This window comes from Lactuca sativa, chromosome 5 (assembly GCF_002870075.4).
Source record: "Lactuca sativa cultivar Salinas chromosome 5, Lsat_Salinas_v11, whole genome shotgun sequence".
Taxonomy (NCBI): Eukaryota; Viridiplantae; Streptophyta; class Magnoliopsida; order Asterales; family Asteraceae; genus Lactuca; species Lactuca sativa.
Genome location: NC_056627.2, coordinates 49,305,447 through 49,322,197, shown reverse-complemented (window position 1 = coordinate 49,322,197; position 16,751 = coordinate 49,305,447). Strand labels below are relative to the sequence as shown.

The following is a 16,751-nucleotide window of genomic DNA, read 5'->3' as shown; positions in this document are numbered from 1 at the left end:
GATACTCTATATTTTTTGAAAAGAAACATTTTAGCTCTGGGGGAAAGTTACGCTTTGATAAAGCTCTGGAACAGAAGAATCGGTGCAAAAAAAGTGGATTTAGTGTGAGGGAGATTTCTGTGAAATCTCTACTCTTTTCTTCCAAGATTTGAGTGTTGCCGATTGATCGATTGGAGGGATAGAGGGAAAGAAGAATGGAGAAAGCTTTGATTAAAGTTGGCAGCATTAAAGCTGGTAGCTTTTGGGTTTCTAAAAAGGCCAAAGAAGAGATCTCCAACATTTCGCAAGATCTTTCGGTATTTACCCACACCCAATAGCTTATCAGTAATTCTTGGTTGATTTTGATTTTGGTTTGTTTGTTATACGTAATCTTCAATTGATTCGAGTTGCTTAATTTTGATCTGTGTTTGGATAGAAACGTCAGTAAAAATTTGATTTTTATGGGTTTGTTCGTTATGTGCAATCGCAATGTAGGATCTGCGTTGTTCTTGTTCTTACGTGTAGGTTTTTGTTCTTGTTCTTACGTGTAGGTTTTTGTTCTTCTTCACAAATCAAGCTCAATTTAATTTCACTATTTCTTTAATTCCCAGTTTTGTTATATGGGTGTTGAGACTTAATAGGTAATCGATTAATCATATGAGGAGATAAATTGAGGAATTATCTTGATCTTGATAAGGGTCTAAGTAGAGATCTCCAATGAAATTGAGTATAAATTTAATTGGGTTTGGGAATAATGTAGGATCTGAATGGTCTTTGTTTCCCCGAGGTAAAAGAAGAGATAGGCAATATGTCTTTTCATTTGAATTTTTAGTAATAAGACTATCCCAATTAAGACACTTGAAATGATCTGTATTCATGTTTGCAGACGCTCTCAAACACAGTGGAAAAGAAGGCGAAATGGGTATTCGACAAACTAAAAGGTATTAAACTGTTTGTAATTTGTGCACGTATATATATACTACACGTATCATTGTCGTATAAAAATAATTGATATTTCTTCATAGGCAAGCCTTCGAAACCATTGCCAGATTTCCTTAGAGAATACAACCTCCCTCCTGGATTATTCCCACAAAACATAACATGTTATGAGTTTGATGAGGCAAAGCTAAAACTCGTGGTGCATTTACCCTCTCCTTGCGAGGTTACCTTCAAGGATCAGTCTGTGATAAGATACGCGACTCGAGTGAAAGGGCTTGTGTCAAGGGGAAAGCTGACTGTGATAGAAGGAATGAAGACAAAGGTGGTTGTTTGGGTGAAAGTATCGAGTGTGGTTGTGGAGAATTATAGGTCTGATAAAGTGTGGTTCACGGCTGGTGTGAAGAAATCACGGTCTAGAGATGCTTATGAGACACCCCGTGATGCGATTAGAGTTGATGAATTTTGAAGGTCACCATTCACATTTCACGAAGATAATTATTTTTTTGTTCTTGTTATGTTAATATTTGATTTGTTTCAATCACATTGTCCATTGGTATCAAACTATCAATGGATCTTAACATGTTTTATGATGTGTGTCAAGTTTGTTTAATGATGCTAGTGTGTCAAATTTGTTAATCGTTTTCCAAAGAAAATTAAAATATTGATTTTACTGAGTGTTTGCATGTCCTGGAAAAATGAGTTAGGGTTTGTTTTGTTGGATGAAAATAATAATAATAATATAGTTATTATATTTGGTTGGATAAAATAAAAAATAATGAAATAGTTATTATATTTTATATCATGTTTGAGGAAGTTTATTTTTAATGTAAAAAATGATTTTTTTCTAAAAAAAGCGGTTATAGTTGCAACTTGCAAGGAATAACAATGGTGATAAGGTACTAAATATTGTATTTCATTGTGCAAAAAGGAAACATATTGGTTAAAGAAATATGTTTGCTAAAGTTTTGCATGCCACTATGTGAAAAAGGGAAACTAACTACGAAGCAAGTTGGGATAAGGTTTTTAATCTAACAATTAACAAGGAGGTCTAGATAGAAGAGATATTTAATTATTTGTCATTTAAAAAAAATTACAAATCAAATGGATATGCCGATATGTCGTGCATTTTTCCAATCCCAACGGGATCTTAATGTAATTCAAAATTGGTTTTTTTACTAAACTGAAAGTTTAGGTTTTAAGTTAGTATCAATCTCATTACTTTTGCACAATCAACTTGTCTTACATGCAATAAAGAGGATGAATGTACCGATCATGTTTTAGTTAAATGTGATTTCGCTAAAAAGGTCATGGAATTGGTTTTTAGGTTTTAAGATTTTCAATCGGTTATCAATATGCTCGATTATGCAGCAAAATGGGGAACCTATCCAAAACGACGAAAACTATTACTAACAATCTGTTACTGCAGATTAAGGTGTATTTGGAAAGCAATGAACGACAAAATCTTTAAAAAGATCCGGTCATCACCCACTAAAACTATAGACATCATTAAATCGTTGGCGTTCCTATGGGTTAAAAACATGAGTAATAGAGGAGATCTACACCTAAGAGAGTCTCATCCCATTGCCCTCTTATTGGCATGTAATATTTGGTTTTTCTTTTTTGTTTTCTCTTATTTTTTGTTCTATCTTTTCTTTGTTTTGTTTCCCATTTCTAGCTCCTTGCTAAGTGGTTTAGACTCCTTTTTATTACTAGATTATGACCCCGCGTAAAACGCGGAGGAACATATAAAAATGTACATGTAAATGTATAAAAAAGTTGGCATTATAAAAAAATAAAGTAACATAAACAGACTTAGCATTATTGTTAACATTTAAATGTTTGAAAAAAAACCAAAGAAACACTTGAATATCTATAATAGTTGAAGGACCTCTTTGTAAACATAACTTTTTGTTTTATTAGTTGGACAACCTTCCTCGTAATATATGAGTACCTTCAATCTCTTTTCATTTGTGACGTGAAAAACAAAGAATATATAACTAAAAATGAGTGAAGACAAACTTATGCAAGTATAATCCAACATTTGATAATTATTGTCATTGACTTTTGTTAGTGGCCATAACAAAATAAACTATTATAGGAAATTGCCTCCGCTGAAAACATAATGAGATTCTTTCATTAGACGGAGTTAAATTCATGCAAGGTATATAAGTAGTCTCCATAAAGAATCTATCATATATGATTCAGGCTTCAATGATGTTTCTTCCAAGCCTAACAATCTATAATCTAGTACAATTGCATAGTCCTTTGGTTTGGTCGATATTACAAAGTAATATGACTGGAACACATATTTTTAGTGTAAGTTTATGGATGGAAATTCTAGATGCCTTAAAATCATTCAACACAGCTGAAGAGTAAATTGATTCCTCAAAAAAAACCCGGTAACTCTGTATCACGTAAAGAATTTGAACTCATATGTTTTCCCTTCATCTTTCATCAATCCTAAAATGTAGTCATTGGTAGCATCAAATTCTTCATTTGTAGGGACCAAAATAGCTTTATCTTGAAAATATGATTGATCATCAAGATGATTTTCAAAGGATAGATAAATGATGGATACAATTGAATGAATATGGTCACCTATAGAGTGAACAACAACGTCTTCTGGAAATTCAATTTCAGCTTCACCATCATTAGGGCCGCCAATATTACCATCACCAATTTTAACAATCCACTCATCAAATGCTTTGTCTCATCCAAATCTTAGTTATACAACCAAAATAAATCTCATGTTTACGGTTAAACGTAAAACTGTACATCACGCTGTAATTTGGACGAATATAATGCATGCACAGTATCCGAACAATTGCCTCTTTGTATTGCTAGAAGAATTTGTCTAAAGCCATCTCCATATAAAATGGTCTTGCCTCCAAACGATTCTTAAAGATAAATACCTACAGAGCAATGATATCCTCTTTGTTGACCATATTTGATGTATAAACTTCATTGTCGTTGAATTGTTCGTCAGAGTTCACTAATACTTTTGTATTGGCACACGATATCCCTCTAGACAATGTCACATAAAGTTGGTCATGCGTGAAACCGATTCTGGGAGATAAATACCTACATTTGGAATTGTTTCTCCGTAAGCTTTATTGATTGCCATCGCGAAACATAATTTGATTAGAAATTGTTTTCTTATCAGTTTGAATGGTAACATGTCATCTTCATGCGGACATAAAGGAAACCATGGACCAAATCTCTAGATAGTTTATTTTGACTATTAGTGATGCAACGGTACCAAATAGTTTCTTTTGATGATAAGTTTCAGACGACTATTTAGGAGCTTAAGGTTTAGAGGGAGGGTGTGTTGCAATAAATATTAGCAAATTTGTTAAAAAATGAGACTTATTTATGAATGCAAATTTTCATATGTTCTTAGCAGGAACATGTTATACTTTAAAGAACACGTAATATATTGTTCTTGTATCATCTCTTATTCATATATAATTATACATTAATCCTAAAAAAAATAGTTATTTTGTCAAAATATCAGTTTAAAAACTAAAATAATATGTGAAATTTATTTTAAAACGAGTAGATGCTAACACTCTTTTTCGTAATATGATTTTCATATATGAAAAAAATAAACCATGATTACTTTTATAATTTGAAAAATTAAAACATGATTACTTTTATATATTTGACAATATTTTTGTATAACAAAACTTTAGAACATAATTAATCGTTTAAAAATAATAATGAAATATTGAAGTAAAGAATCAATTAATTGGTTGCTATCTTATTTTTATTTTTATAAGGTGATAATCTCGTTATGTCTTATTTAAAACTTATATTATAATATAACTTTTATATATATATATATATATATATATATATATATATATATATATATATATATATATATATATATATATATATATATATATCAGTGTTGTAAATATCGGCCTAGGCGGCCGCCTAGGCGCTAGGCGGTCTGCAACTGATTACGATTAGGGGTGTTTGGCGGAAATTGGTCAATATCGGTCAAACTCGGGCTAGGCGGTCCTTGGCGGGAAGATTTCAAAAAATTCAAAATTTCAAATTTTCAAATATCACACCAAATTTACAAAACTTCAAATTTTTAAATTTTTAAATATTCAAATTTTCAAATATTATACCAAATATTTCATAATTTCAAAATTTTAAAAATTGAAATTTTCAAATACTATTTTTTCTTAGGATATATTAAGTTTTAAAATAGTTTTATTAGTAATTTATGGTCCCCGATTAATCCCCGCCAAACCGATTAATCGCTTGACCCCAGTCGACCACCGAGCTACCGCCGAGCGATTTTTACAACCTTGATATATATATATATATATATATATATATATATATATATATATATATATATATATATATATATATATATATATATATATAGGCTTAGGTTATTGTATTTTAACTAATTATTGTGCATCTATCGTATACAATGAGAATTATTAACAGAATAAGTTGTTTAGCAATGCGAATACGTTTAATCATAAAAGAATATCGTCATTTTCATGCATTCTTGTTAATTTTATTTTTGTTCTCACACATCGTTTTTCACTCATTTTCATTCTGACAGAATATGACCCAATAAAACATTCTGACAGAAATGAGAATAATAATAATAAGTGAATAATAACCTTATAGACGATTTAATTAGTGAGAATGTGTGTTAATGATAATAGTTATGTAAGATTGAACGTATTTATATTATCAAACAACATATTTTCTTTATCATTCTCATAGCATACGATAGATGTATAATAATTAGTTAGAATATTTGAACTTAGCTATCTCTCTCTCTATCTATCTCTCTCTCTCTCTCTCTATATATATATATATATATATATATATATATATATATATGATAAATACAAATAAATTAATATATTATTATCATTCTACTATTTTTTGCAAATTTCAATACTAAAAGCAAATTTACACTAGAAAATTGTCATATTAATGACCTACTAATTAACAATTAAATTTATATACTACATAAATGGTTCACATGTGAACAAAAGTACACAAATGGTCTATATTTGAAATGTTTTTCTTACATAAATGGTCTATTACGCGAAAGAAAATGAAAATGTATTTTCCATTAATAAAATGTTTTCAAAAAAATCCTATTAATTAGCTCTAATGTAGAAAAAAAAAATTCTAGATTAGCCAAAAAGAATACGGAAAAATCATTTTTTTGAAACTACGATGCTATTAATGAACGTTTTTGAAAAGTTTAATGGTATTAATGATTTTTTTTCCAGAAAACAATCGCTTAAATGAGCTTCAATATACAAAAAATATAACTTTCCATATCAACTAAAAATAATCCAAAAAAGTCATTTTTAAGAGTATGATGCTATATATAAACTTTTTTTTTCAAAGTTTAATATTAAAAGCAATTTTTTTCCAAAAAAGGTCCTAATATAAGGTTAAAAGAACATATTGTAAAATATTTATCGATCTACATCAACAGGAATTAAACGTTTCCATCAATACCCAATAAGGTATATAAATCATGCCTCCTTCTATAATGAATTCCAACGCCCCACAATGTGGAATCCCCTCAGTCGCAGAATTCCATAACTCAAACAACATCCGATAATCAATATGAAGAGAAACTGCAATAAAAAATAATAATTGTCACCATCTTATACAAATATTAGAGATTATTGGGGTATTAGATACTGTAATAACTTGCAATTAAATATAATTTTCAAATAAAACTTAGTATGAGAAACTAACCAATGTGATCAAGGGTCAAAGAAGACATTATAACTAAAACATAAACAAAGAGTTATTAGGGATGAAACATGAAACTTTAAGGAGAAACATACAAATTTAAACCGTGAAGGATAACAAAAATCGACAAGTATATTTTTTGAGTAATTTAAACCAATATATTTTTAACGCTATTAATGATTTTTTTTCCAGAAAACAATCGTTTAAATAAGCTTCAATATACAAAAAATATAACTTTCCATATCAACTAAAAATAATCCAAAAAAGTCATTTTTTAAGAGTATGATGCTATATATGAACTTTTTTTTTAAAGTTTAATATTAAAAACAATTTGTTTTCCAAAAAGGTCCTAATATAAGGTTAAAAGAATATATTGTAAAATATTTATCGATCTACATGAGCAAGAATTAAACGTTTCCATCAATACCCAATAAGGTATATAAATCATACCTCCTTCTGTAATGAATTCTAACGCCCCACAATGTGGAATCCGCTCAGTCGCAGCATTCCATAACTCAAACCACATCCGATAATTAATATGAAGAGAAGCTGCAATAAAAAATAATAATTGTCACCATCTTATACAAATATTAGAGATTATTGGGGTATTAGATACTGTAATAACTTGCAATTAAATATAATTTTTAAATAAAAATTAGTATGAGAAACTAACCATGTGATCAAGGGTCAAAGAAGACATTATAACTAAAACATAAACAAAGAACTATTAGGGATGAAACATGAAACTTTAAGGAGAAACATACAAATTTAAACCGTGAAGGATAACAAAAATCGACAAGTATATATTTTTAAGTAATTTAAACCAATATATTTTTAAAGTAATTTAAACCGGGCCGCAAGTTTATCCCAATATTGTTCCCTTAAGCATTTCATCGAACATGTAGTAGACAGGTAGACCAAACAAAATTTCCAAGTATCCAAATCAAGGTCTCAAATCCTAACACATAAAAAAAAACAAATTTGTGATTTTAACAACCAAAAGCAAAGGATATGACATACATTGTGTATGAGTTTATCGTTTATAATTTGATTGCTCAACTTATTGAACAATTCGTCAAAAGTATGAAAAAAAATGGGGAATCTCATAGAAAGATCCGATTCAAATTTCTAAATAACACAACTGTGACAATTAATTTTCAAACCATAAAATTTGACACCCTCATAACATAAAAATCAAAATATATTTTACTTACGTTCACAAGAACCCAGATGAATTCGACCATTTCTGTTGTTCGTCAACTCCAATTTTGACCTACAAAAAATCTAAAAAAAAATCAAACAACTTGAGTAACAATCATTTTCATGTTGTCACAACTTTAACATAAACATCGATAAATAGTACAAATATTAGTTATCAAGAAATAAACATATATGAGATGACTAAAAAGTTGTCAAGTGGAATTTGAGTTATTTGTTTTCTTACCTTTATCTGATGTATTTATAATCCAGTCGTTCGACTACAAATCTAAATCGTTAAGTAAAAATCAAAACAACATGTTTTCCCCCATTTTCTTCTCCACTACAAAACTTAGGTTAGATATATTATGTAAAGAATTGAGGGAGGCGGAGTATTTTTGTATTTTATTTTTTGTGAGATTTAATTGTTATTAATAGAATTCCTAATTTAATTCGTTTTATTTTTGGTGATATTTAATTGTCATTAATAGAATTCCTAATTTAATTCATTTTATTTTTGGTGATATTTAAGTGTCATTAATGGAATTCTAATTTAAAATGTAATATACGTTTTATAAAATCTATTGACAAAAATAAATGGGTTGACAAAGATGATGTCATCAAATAATCCAAAGGTGAAAAATATATGATTGAAATGCAATCAATGGTCCTGATTTCTTCAGTTTAGAATTAAAGGTTCTCTTTTAATAATATTTAGAGATTTAGAGATTAATATATTGGTCGTTTCAAAAAAAATCAATCTTATTAATTTTAGTATTAAATATTTATTGAAAAAGAATTATTATTGTGTTTTTTTCTTTTTGTTGCACCCACTAGTTCCTAGCTAGTCACAAGGTTGTTAACAAGGTTGTTAATAATATTCACCTTTTCCAAAAGTAAAATAATTCTTGAAAATATTGATTTTTTAAATTTAATAACGATTAAACCCATTCAAGAAAAGACAGTAAAAATATTTCTTTCGTTAATACCAATGATCATGACATATTCAAAGCAATTAGGTAATTCAATATGTTGTTGTTGATACTATTATTTTTCCTTTTTTTTATATTTTCATTTAAATTTCTTCCACTAACTTTCACAATTTGTAACTGTCATAAACAGGCCCTTATTATTATTATTTTTTATTTGTTTTCATTTATCGAAAAAGGTACGAATCTCAATGACCTTTAGACATGAATAGTTATTAAATCAAGTCTTTGAAGGTCGATCCTACTGCCAACATTATAAAAAAAGGATAATAATTAAAAAAAAAAAATTATGATTTGTATATATTTTGTCCACTGTGATTTTTTCATTTATATTTGTCTCTTCAACTTGTTTAATTATATATGTTTATTCTTTATGATCGATTATTCTAGGTAAACCGAAAAAATGACTTAATAAGGTAATATATTTCTCACTTTATACATATTTAGTATTTAATATTTTTTTTTTGCACATTTAGCCTATAATATTTTTTTGTTTTAAAATAAGTCATTGTTGTTTTTGTACACATTCAATACTTATAAATGGTTTCTTTAGTTTTTTCTCACAACATCCTACATATGACAATCATTAATTAGATGTTCGGGGTTGTGTATGCTTATGAGCACTACGGCCTCGATTACTCGGTGCTTAGGTTTTGTATTCTGAACGTCGTAACTAATGAGTTTTGAGCATAACAAACAAAAACATATGTATGCATGCAACCCTAATTCTTAGATCTATGTTTTCTCTAATTAAACATATAACTTTTGAACATCAAATGGAAATCTCTAGGAGATCTATATTATTTTCAAAAATCATAATTAGGGTTAGTAAACATACCTTTTATTGTTATGTAGTAATAGCAATGAAAATCCAAGTCTTTTTGAACCTTGAGAGCAAGTGTCACGTCTCTAGTAGATCACACACAAACTAAGCAAGAGGATGAGAGAGGAAAGGGGAGAGAGGAGATGGAGCTTGAGATTTTTGGCTATCCTTCTAGGGTTTCTAGGTAGCCAAAAATGTGAAGGGGTAAGGCTCTTTATATATGTGAGGTATCTTAGACTCAAAGCTAGGGTTTTAGGAGGAAACCCTAATTCCTTAGCTTAAGGACCAACCAGCCCAAGAATCCCCATCCAAGAGCCCTAAGACAAAAATTCTAGGGCCTTCCTAGAAGTTTTCGTCCAAAACTTTCTAGGGAGGTTCTAGAACCTCTTTCCTCAACTATCAATAAGTTGCTAAAAAGCCATTGCATTTTTAATCAATTCAATTAATTCCAATTATTTATTGATTAATCATTAATCAAATAATATGATTTCTAATTAATATATTATTTTCATAATACATTAATAAATCAATTATCTTAATTTATTATGCAAATAATAAATACAACCTCTCTCCAAAAATCATATTGTCTAGTTGCTAGTTATGAAGGCAACCCAAAAGGACAGTGCTACCATCAATTCAAGTATATACCAATTATAGTTGTGGGCTTAGACACCTAATCCAACAATCTCCCACCTAGATAAGTCTAATAACTATAGTTGCCAATATAACTTCAAAACTGATTAGCAAATTGTAGCTCTCAAATCCGCTGATGAACTCTGACCTAGTTAGTTATGTGTCTTAAGATAAGTATGACATGAACACGTGAAGAAACACCCCTCCACGTTAGACAACCACCTCATGGCTTTGCCGGGGTCCTAAGTCCTATCAAAGGTAGGGGCTTCGTGTTGTCGAAGTCTCGATACTGGAAGACCCGACTGTCACACCCCCAAACCAGAACAACGGAATCGTTCGAGTGTAGATGACTTCATGTAGTATCGTAACATTTGAATACATAATAAAGAAAGTAAACACAACCATCATATATATAATTTAAGAGTTACATTGTTGGGTGATACTTGTTTCAAAAACAAATTACAATATGATGACAAAATGAGTTTAAAACTGACGCTTTAGCATCACTTCTCCAAAAGCTGAAGTTTACCTGTATTACTGAATCCCTGAGAAATACAAGTAGATTTGAAAGAGTAGATCAACATTTAAGCTGGTGAATTCATAAGTATTTAATGTCAATGTTTGTATAAATTTGAATGAATTTGTTTGTAGATGTTTGAAAACTCTTAGAAAATCCCATATTTCCTACTAGTATAAAAGTAGTCTTCTACTAAGACCCGACTGTTTCGAATGTTGTTTCTAAAATTCCAATATTTTTCCATAAGTGTAAGGTAGTTAAAAAGTTCCAAAAATTATTATGCAATAGTGTTTTTCATGCCTAGAATAGTAGATTTATGTATGTAAAAGAATCGATAAGGCATTAGATAACCCCGTAAATCAACGTGTTTTTAATACTCCATGTGAGTTTTATAACCATACTATTGACCCATACTGCCTGTAACAACGTTCTTCAGGCGTTGGAATGTTATGATGTTTGTCACCCCAAACATGTCGGTGTAACTGTAGCTAACAGTTTAGGTGTGGGATTGTCAATCCTGTATAGATCTATACACAAGTATCACGCTCTCCCTACAAGAGATTATGGTATATAATACAGGACTTTAACTGCATACTCGAAAGTACGTGAAGTTGAACGTCTCACAAAACTTAGCATCAAATAGATTTACGTATGAAAAGTTCATTTGTTCTTCTATATGAAAGTATTTCCTTGATATAGTACTTATAGTATGTAAAATCTCTTGAATATCTAGTAAACTATACCTATTATAGTTTTTCTCAAATGTATGATTCGTTGTATGATAAACCCTAATGCAGTATCAGCTTGGTATGTAAGTATAACATTTGTAATAACACTATTGAACATTTATACACCCAATTATAAATAAAGTGTTTGATATTTGTATAACATGTTTTTACTCTTAAAGGACAAAATGTTATTGAATAGGTGTTGCATGCGAATGTTTTCATATGATAAATATGAATCACATATGATTTGTTATATAAAGATAAGTGTAGTAAAAGCTTAATGTTTTTCACATGAGAGTAACTGTGTGTTTACTTGTATTCCCCCCCCCCCCCTTTGAAAGTGTATAAAAGCATTTATAAAGTATTTGAAAACGTAGTTGTAGGGGTATGAACTCACTTGATAGACAGAAGAAGGTGAAACGAAAACTCAGTAGAACCTCGACTAGGGAAAGTTGAATTTCTCGGGATTCACGGGAATCTCGGGAGTGAAAAACCTTCCTTCGAAACTTGGATATGAAGACCGGGGCTTCGGGATGGCTTCGGGGGGTTTAAACGCAGAGCTTCGGCACGAGAGAGAGAAGAAATGAGCAATGGAACCCAACACCTTCAGCTGCTATTTATAGCCCTATATTGGGCGCCACGTCGTGGTACACCTCACCACGTCGTGGTGAGGGATTCTATCCTCTTCTGTTGACGAGATGTTTGCTGATGGACCTGGCACCCATCAGTCACAATACCACATCGTGGCTTCTTCACCACGTCGTGGTGGGCCTGACAACCTCAAATTTTGTGTCGAAAACTTGTAAAATTCGTAACTTCCGCGTACGAGCTCTGTTTTTAACGTTCTTTATATCCACGCGTAGGTGAGATTATGCTCTACAACTCTCGTTTAGACTCTGTCGGCAAAATTTGACTTTATTTTTATTTTTTATTTATTTTTGTTTATTTTTAACGGGCCGGGACACAAAAATTCTATTAAAAATTCATAACTTCTTCATGTGATGTCCGTTCTTGTCAAACTTTATACCGTTGTGATACTATTGTTGAGATCTTTGATTCTCATTTAGGTTGTATCGGCTAAAAATCTCTCGATCTCTATTTTGAGTATTTTAGTTGTCTGCTGCTATATTCGGAACTTGGAAAAATCATAACTTTCTCATACGAAGTCAGATTTGGACGTTCTTTTTATATATACATACGGTTTAATGATATCTACAACCTTCATTTAGATACTTAATGCTAAATATAATTGTATTGAAACTTCGCATTTTACGTTTATCAGTATTGTCGGATTTTACTGTGACTCTTAGATTGATCATAACTTCTTCGTTATAACTCGGTTTTTAGTGTTCTTTATATTTCTGAAACCCTTGATACGATGTTTATCATTTTATGTAACCCAATAGAGACTTTTGAACATTCAAAATTTTGATGCAAATTTCATTACATTAAAAGAGATTACAAATTCTTGACTTTTTAGGTCATTACACTGATTCGAAAATATCGGGTTGTCACACTGACTGGTTCCTACCCTTGCGGCTGTTACAGCCGTTGTGGCTGCTGTGATAGCCGCCTCAGTAATGGCTAGATAGCGATCATCAAAATACTCCACTATGACGATCTTGATAGACCCAAATATCTCCGGTAACTGAGCCCGAAACATCGCAGCCACCTCCTCATGCAGGATCTCCCGGATCCTTGAGTCCATCTCGTCTGGCCCCATCTGGCCAATAGTCTCGGGACTATGGGTGCCTCTTGTCCGCCTTCTCCTGATCCTGACCCGGATCCAGTCACAAATCGTCTAGTAACCACCATGCTAAAAAAATATGCCAGTAAGATATCAGATATTCCATATAACAATCTGGGAACCAACCCCAACAGAACCTTAGGGGTTGTGACTTCTTTGCTACGCGTAAGGGTCCTGTTCTTTCAGTAGTACGGGGCCATACTACCTTCCACACCTACACATATTTGTCTCAAGTATCATCACAACGCCCTAGAACTATATGCAAGCATAGCATGCACTCAATCCTCACTCTTAGAGGAAGGCTAAATATCTCATAACTGGCGGATTTATACCAACAACCCATCCATGAAACTTCCAGCAACCCTGCAGCACTCGTGTATGCTAACCACATATAACGTTAGACCCTATAAACTTTTGAATACTCGGTCCTACTGTAAGCCCACAACCAGACAAGGAATAAGAAATAAAGATAAACCAAACATTCTCAGACTATAAGATCTTAATTATGTGCAGCCGTGATGCATACACTAAGCAACTACAATAATGATGTCAATTTCATATACGGAAAAACCCTAGGCTATCAGGCATCATATAATCAGGAAATTATATCATGTAATTCCTAAAGATCCCTAGCCTAGTACTGGCATGCTGTTCTAACATATCACATAAATCAAATAATTCGTAAGGTATTTTGGGGTCTATCCGCAATCCCCGACTGATCGTACACTTGCATTCTCCTTTATTATTTTGGAAACATTTTAAGAAAACCGTTTTTAGAATCTTGTCCTTAGTTTGAGACTGGAGACACGCGAGTGTTTAATCCAGTTCACTCAAACCAAGACTCTGATACCAACTTGTAACATCCATAAAAACCATGCCAAATTTAATTTATTTTTTAAAACATTTCAAAACCAATGATTATTACAAAACTTGTTTTCAAAATAGTATAATGTCAGAGTATCCCAGAATCAAATTATAAAATCATAAAATATGAGGAGCTGTATGATCACGCCTTCTCTTTCCCGTGATCATCAAAGGTACTTGAAACATAATCAACAACAATAAGCCCGTAGCTTAGTGAGTTCCCCTAAAATACCAACGATATACATACATAACCATATCACATAATAATAAGCAAAAAACATGCATAATGAGTCATCAGTCTGACTGGACCGCCTCCCCAGGACTTCATTCTATCTGGACCGCTCTCCGAGCCTTCGGCATGTCTGGACCGCCCCTTAGAGCCTTCAGCTTATCCGGATCGCTCGTTGGGCCTTCGGCCTGACCAGATTTTCTCGGCCCGGTCCTGCAGTCTACCCGGTCCGCCCCGGGTGTCTTGGCTTACTGCATACAGTAGGGCATGCCTCAACTTGTTCCCCAAACCAACAAACATGTACATGTACATATAAACAAGTAGTTATGCAGATCTAACAGACCACTACCATAACAACCATCCTATAATCAATATACTGATCTAACCGATATCTAACAGAGCAACCATCCTATAACCAGGATACCGATCTAACCGATCACTAGCATAACAACCATCCTAAAACCAGGATACATATCATAAAGCATAACGTGTAACGCCCGCAAATCCAAACTAGTTAATTTAGAGGAAATAGGGGTCGAAAACGACTTTTCGAAAAAAAGATTATTTATAATAAATAATCGTAACCAAGTTGTGGAATATGTCTCAAGGTTTCCGTACATATAAAGAACGCCGAAATCCGAGTTATAACGAAGAAGTTATGGCCCATCGAAGTTTTACGGCAAAACCGGCACGACACCTGGAAGCGTAAATAGTGAATTTACGATAGAGCGAGATTTAGCCTTATAAATCTAAATGAAAGTTGTAGGATATGTTAAACTAAGCGCGTCGATAAAAAGAACGCCCAAATCTGACTTCGTATGAGGAAGTTATGATTTTTCTAAGATTCAGCTTAGCAGTTTACAACCCGAAACTCGAATTTTAGTTTGAGCGGTTTTTGGCTTACACGACCTAAATGAGAGTTGAAGATCTCATTAATAGGAACTCAACGGTAAAAAGATAGATGAAAACGGAGTTCGTATGAAGGAGTTACGAATTCTTCGCGGTCATTTAACAGTCTAAATGCCTCCTACTGTTAAATTTGAGATCGGTCGAGAATTAGCCGACGGAGTCTAAACAAAAGTTGTTGATCTTGATTTTACCTACGCGTGGATATAAATAACGTCAAAAACGGAGCTCGTATGCGAGAGTTATGATTTTTCTAAGTCGGAAGGCTGTTGTGCGAAATCGGGTGACGTGGCGCAATCCTGGCCGTTGCTTCCTCCCCAAGGCTAGCCACCAGATGGTGACACCTGGCCTGGAACTCGACGAGTTTTTGGCTTTTCCATCCTATAAAAAGGGTGCCAGGGCATCCTCATTTCTCACACCTTCCAACTTCTCTTTCTCTCTCTAGAATCTCTCTCTAAGCCTCCCTAACCCCCTAAAGCCTAGGGTAAACCCCCTAGCACCCGAAGGAAGCCCCGAGGCTCCCGGAGTCCCGAGAAAAAGGAGTCTTTCTACTTAGGAACGCTGCTCTAGCGAAGCCCGGTTTTCGAGAAAACCCGCTGTAAGTGAGCTACGCCTAACCTATCTTTAGTTTAGCTTACGGTTTAATATAGTAATGTTATTAGGACCTTATAATAAGTACTTGGGCTATTATTATGGGTTATATAAGTATAGTTTAACTCTTATATAATAATAATAATAGCTAGACTATTAATTAATCGCGGTTATCGTTAGACTAAACCCTAGTGGCAATGATACTAGGTTTTGCCAAAGGAAAAGTGTGTTAAGAGTAACGAAGTGTTGTCCAAGCGCCGAGTCACCACCTACTCAGGTGAGTGCATAGTTACTTTCAGCTTAAACATAGATATGAAGTATTTTATATAAATTACGTGTTATGTGTGCATATTATCTGAATACTTGCTATCTATGCTGGATGATCGTTTTATACATGTTTTCAATGATTTAAACTGTATATGTATTTTATATCTACAAAATGTGTTGGGTAAAACATGGGTAGATGTAATAGTTGTTGTGTGACGAAATAAAATAATGAGAGGCCTCGTTATAGATGTTATTGATGAATCAGTCATCTAGCGGAGTATAGATGACGACCACGGACTATTCTAGACAGTCCAGTGGAACACTAGCAGGCTCGCAACCTGTAGGTGTTTATTCGAACTGTGTGTTTATTTGAACTGTGTGCTCACCAGATGTACTCCATCCCCCACATGGTTGCCTCAAGGACATTTATTGTTGAGGAATCCCCTTAGCAGTAGTGTCTGTCCCGATGATAATCCTTAGGGTAGGCCCCTTATGATAGATGCTTAGGGACGTAATGTGAGGATAACGGGAATGGGTAATCGGGTTTGTTTAATTTAATGAAGTTAATAAACTTATTTATTGTGG

General features: G+C 32.5%; 1 protein-coding gene across 1 annotated transcript; it reads left to right on the top strand.

The window, feature by feature from the left end:
• The first annotated feature begins 70 nt into the window (after positions 1-70).
• Positions 71-1,592, top strand: LOC111883280 (uncharacterized protein At5g01610). The gene is made up of 3 exons (XM_023879618.3): positions 71-296; positions 866-920; positions 1,005-1,592. Exons 1-3 carry the CDS (start codon positions 195-197, stop codon positions 1,382-1,384), a joined length of 537 nt encoding a protein of 178 aa, XP_023735386.1. The 5' UTR covers positions 71-194; the 3' UTR covers positions 1,385-1,592.
• The last annotated feature ends 15,159 nt before the right edge of the window (positions 1,593-16,751 follow it).

Bases quoted from the DNA above. Each gene is read 5' to 3' on its own strand.
- LOC111883280 (XM_023879618.3), top strand. From the start codon at position 195: ATGGAGAAAGCTTTGATTAAAGTTGGCAGCATTAAAGCTGGTAGCTTT. The intron at 297-865 runs GTATTTACCCAC...TCATGTTTGCAG, and splicing joins ACATTTCGCAAGATCTTTCG to ACGCTCTCAAACACAGTGGA. The intron at 921-1,004 runs GTATTAAACTGT...ATTTCTTCATAG, and splicing joins GGTATTCGACAAACTAAAAG to GCAAGCCTTCGAAACCATTG.